Source organism: Mesitornis unicolor, unplaced genomic scaffold (assembly GCF_000695765.1).
Source record: "Mesitornis unicolor isolate BGI_N332 unplaced genomic scaffold, ASM69576v1 scaffold36018, whole genome shotgun sequence".
Taxonomy (NCBI): domain Eukaryota; kingdom Metazoa; phylum Chordata; class Aves; order Mesitornithiformes; family Mesitornithidae; genus Mesitornis; species Mesitornis unicolor.
In genome coordinates, this window is record NW_010201794.1 from 3,563 (window position 1) to 3,876 (window position 314).

The 314-nt window shown below is 66.2% G+C and overlaps 1 protein-coding gene across 1 annotated transcript in view; it reads right to left on the reverse strand.

Moving 5' to 3' along the window:
* Positions 1-314, reverse strand: part of LOC104545153 (FCH domain only protein 1-like) — a gene marked incomplete at its 3' end in the record, with an annotated part of 4,349 nt that overhangs the window by 3,539 nt on the left and 496 nt on the right. Inside the window, 1 exon segment of the mRNA XM_010190214.1 lies at positions 57-148. Coding sequence (XP_010188516.1) covers positions 57-148 — 92 coding nt within the window.

Genomic DNA, 314 nt, shown 5'->3' on the forward strand with positions numbered 1-314 from the left:
GGGCGGTGCTGGGGCCCCCCCTCCACTGCTGTGCGTGCCCCCGCCAGCCCCGGTACCTCTCGCGGACGAAGTCGGCCAGCTCCTTGGTGGAGATCTGCCCGTGCTTCATGTTGTGATACAGCACGTCGAAGCCGTGGTTCTTCTCGCCCTGGTGTGGGACCACCCTCAGAACCCAAACCCCCCTCAGCACTCAAAACGCCCCTGGCACCCACAGCGGGGGCACCCAGGGACCTCCCATCCCCCACAGTGATGCCACCAGCTGGCATTTTGGGGTGGAAACACCCCAAATGGGGCACAGTGGCCCACACCCCCCT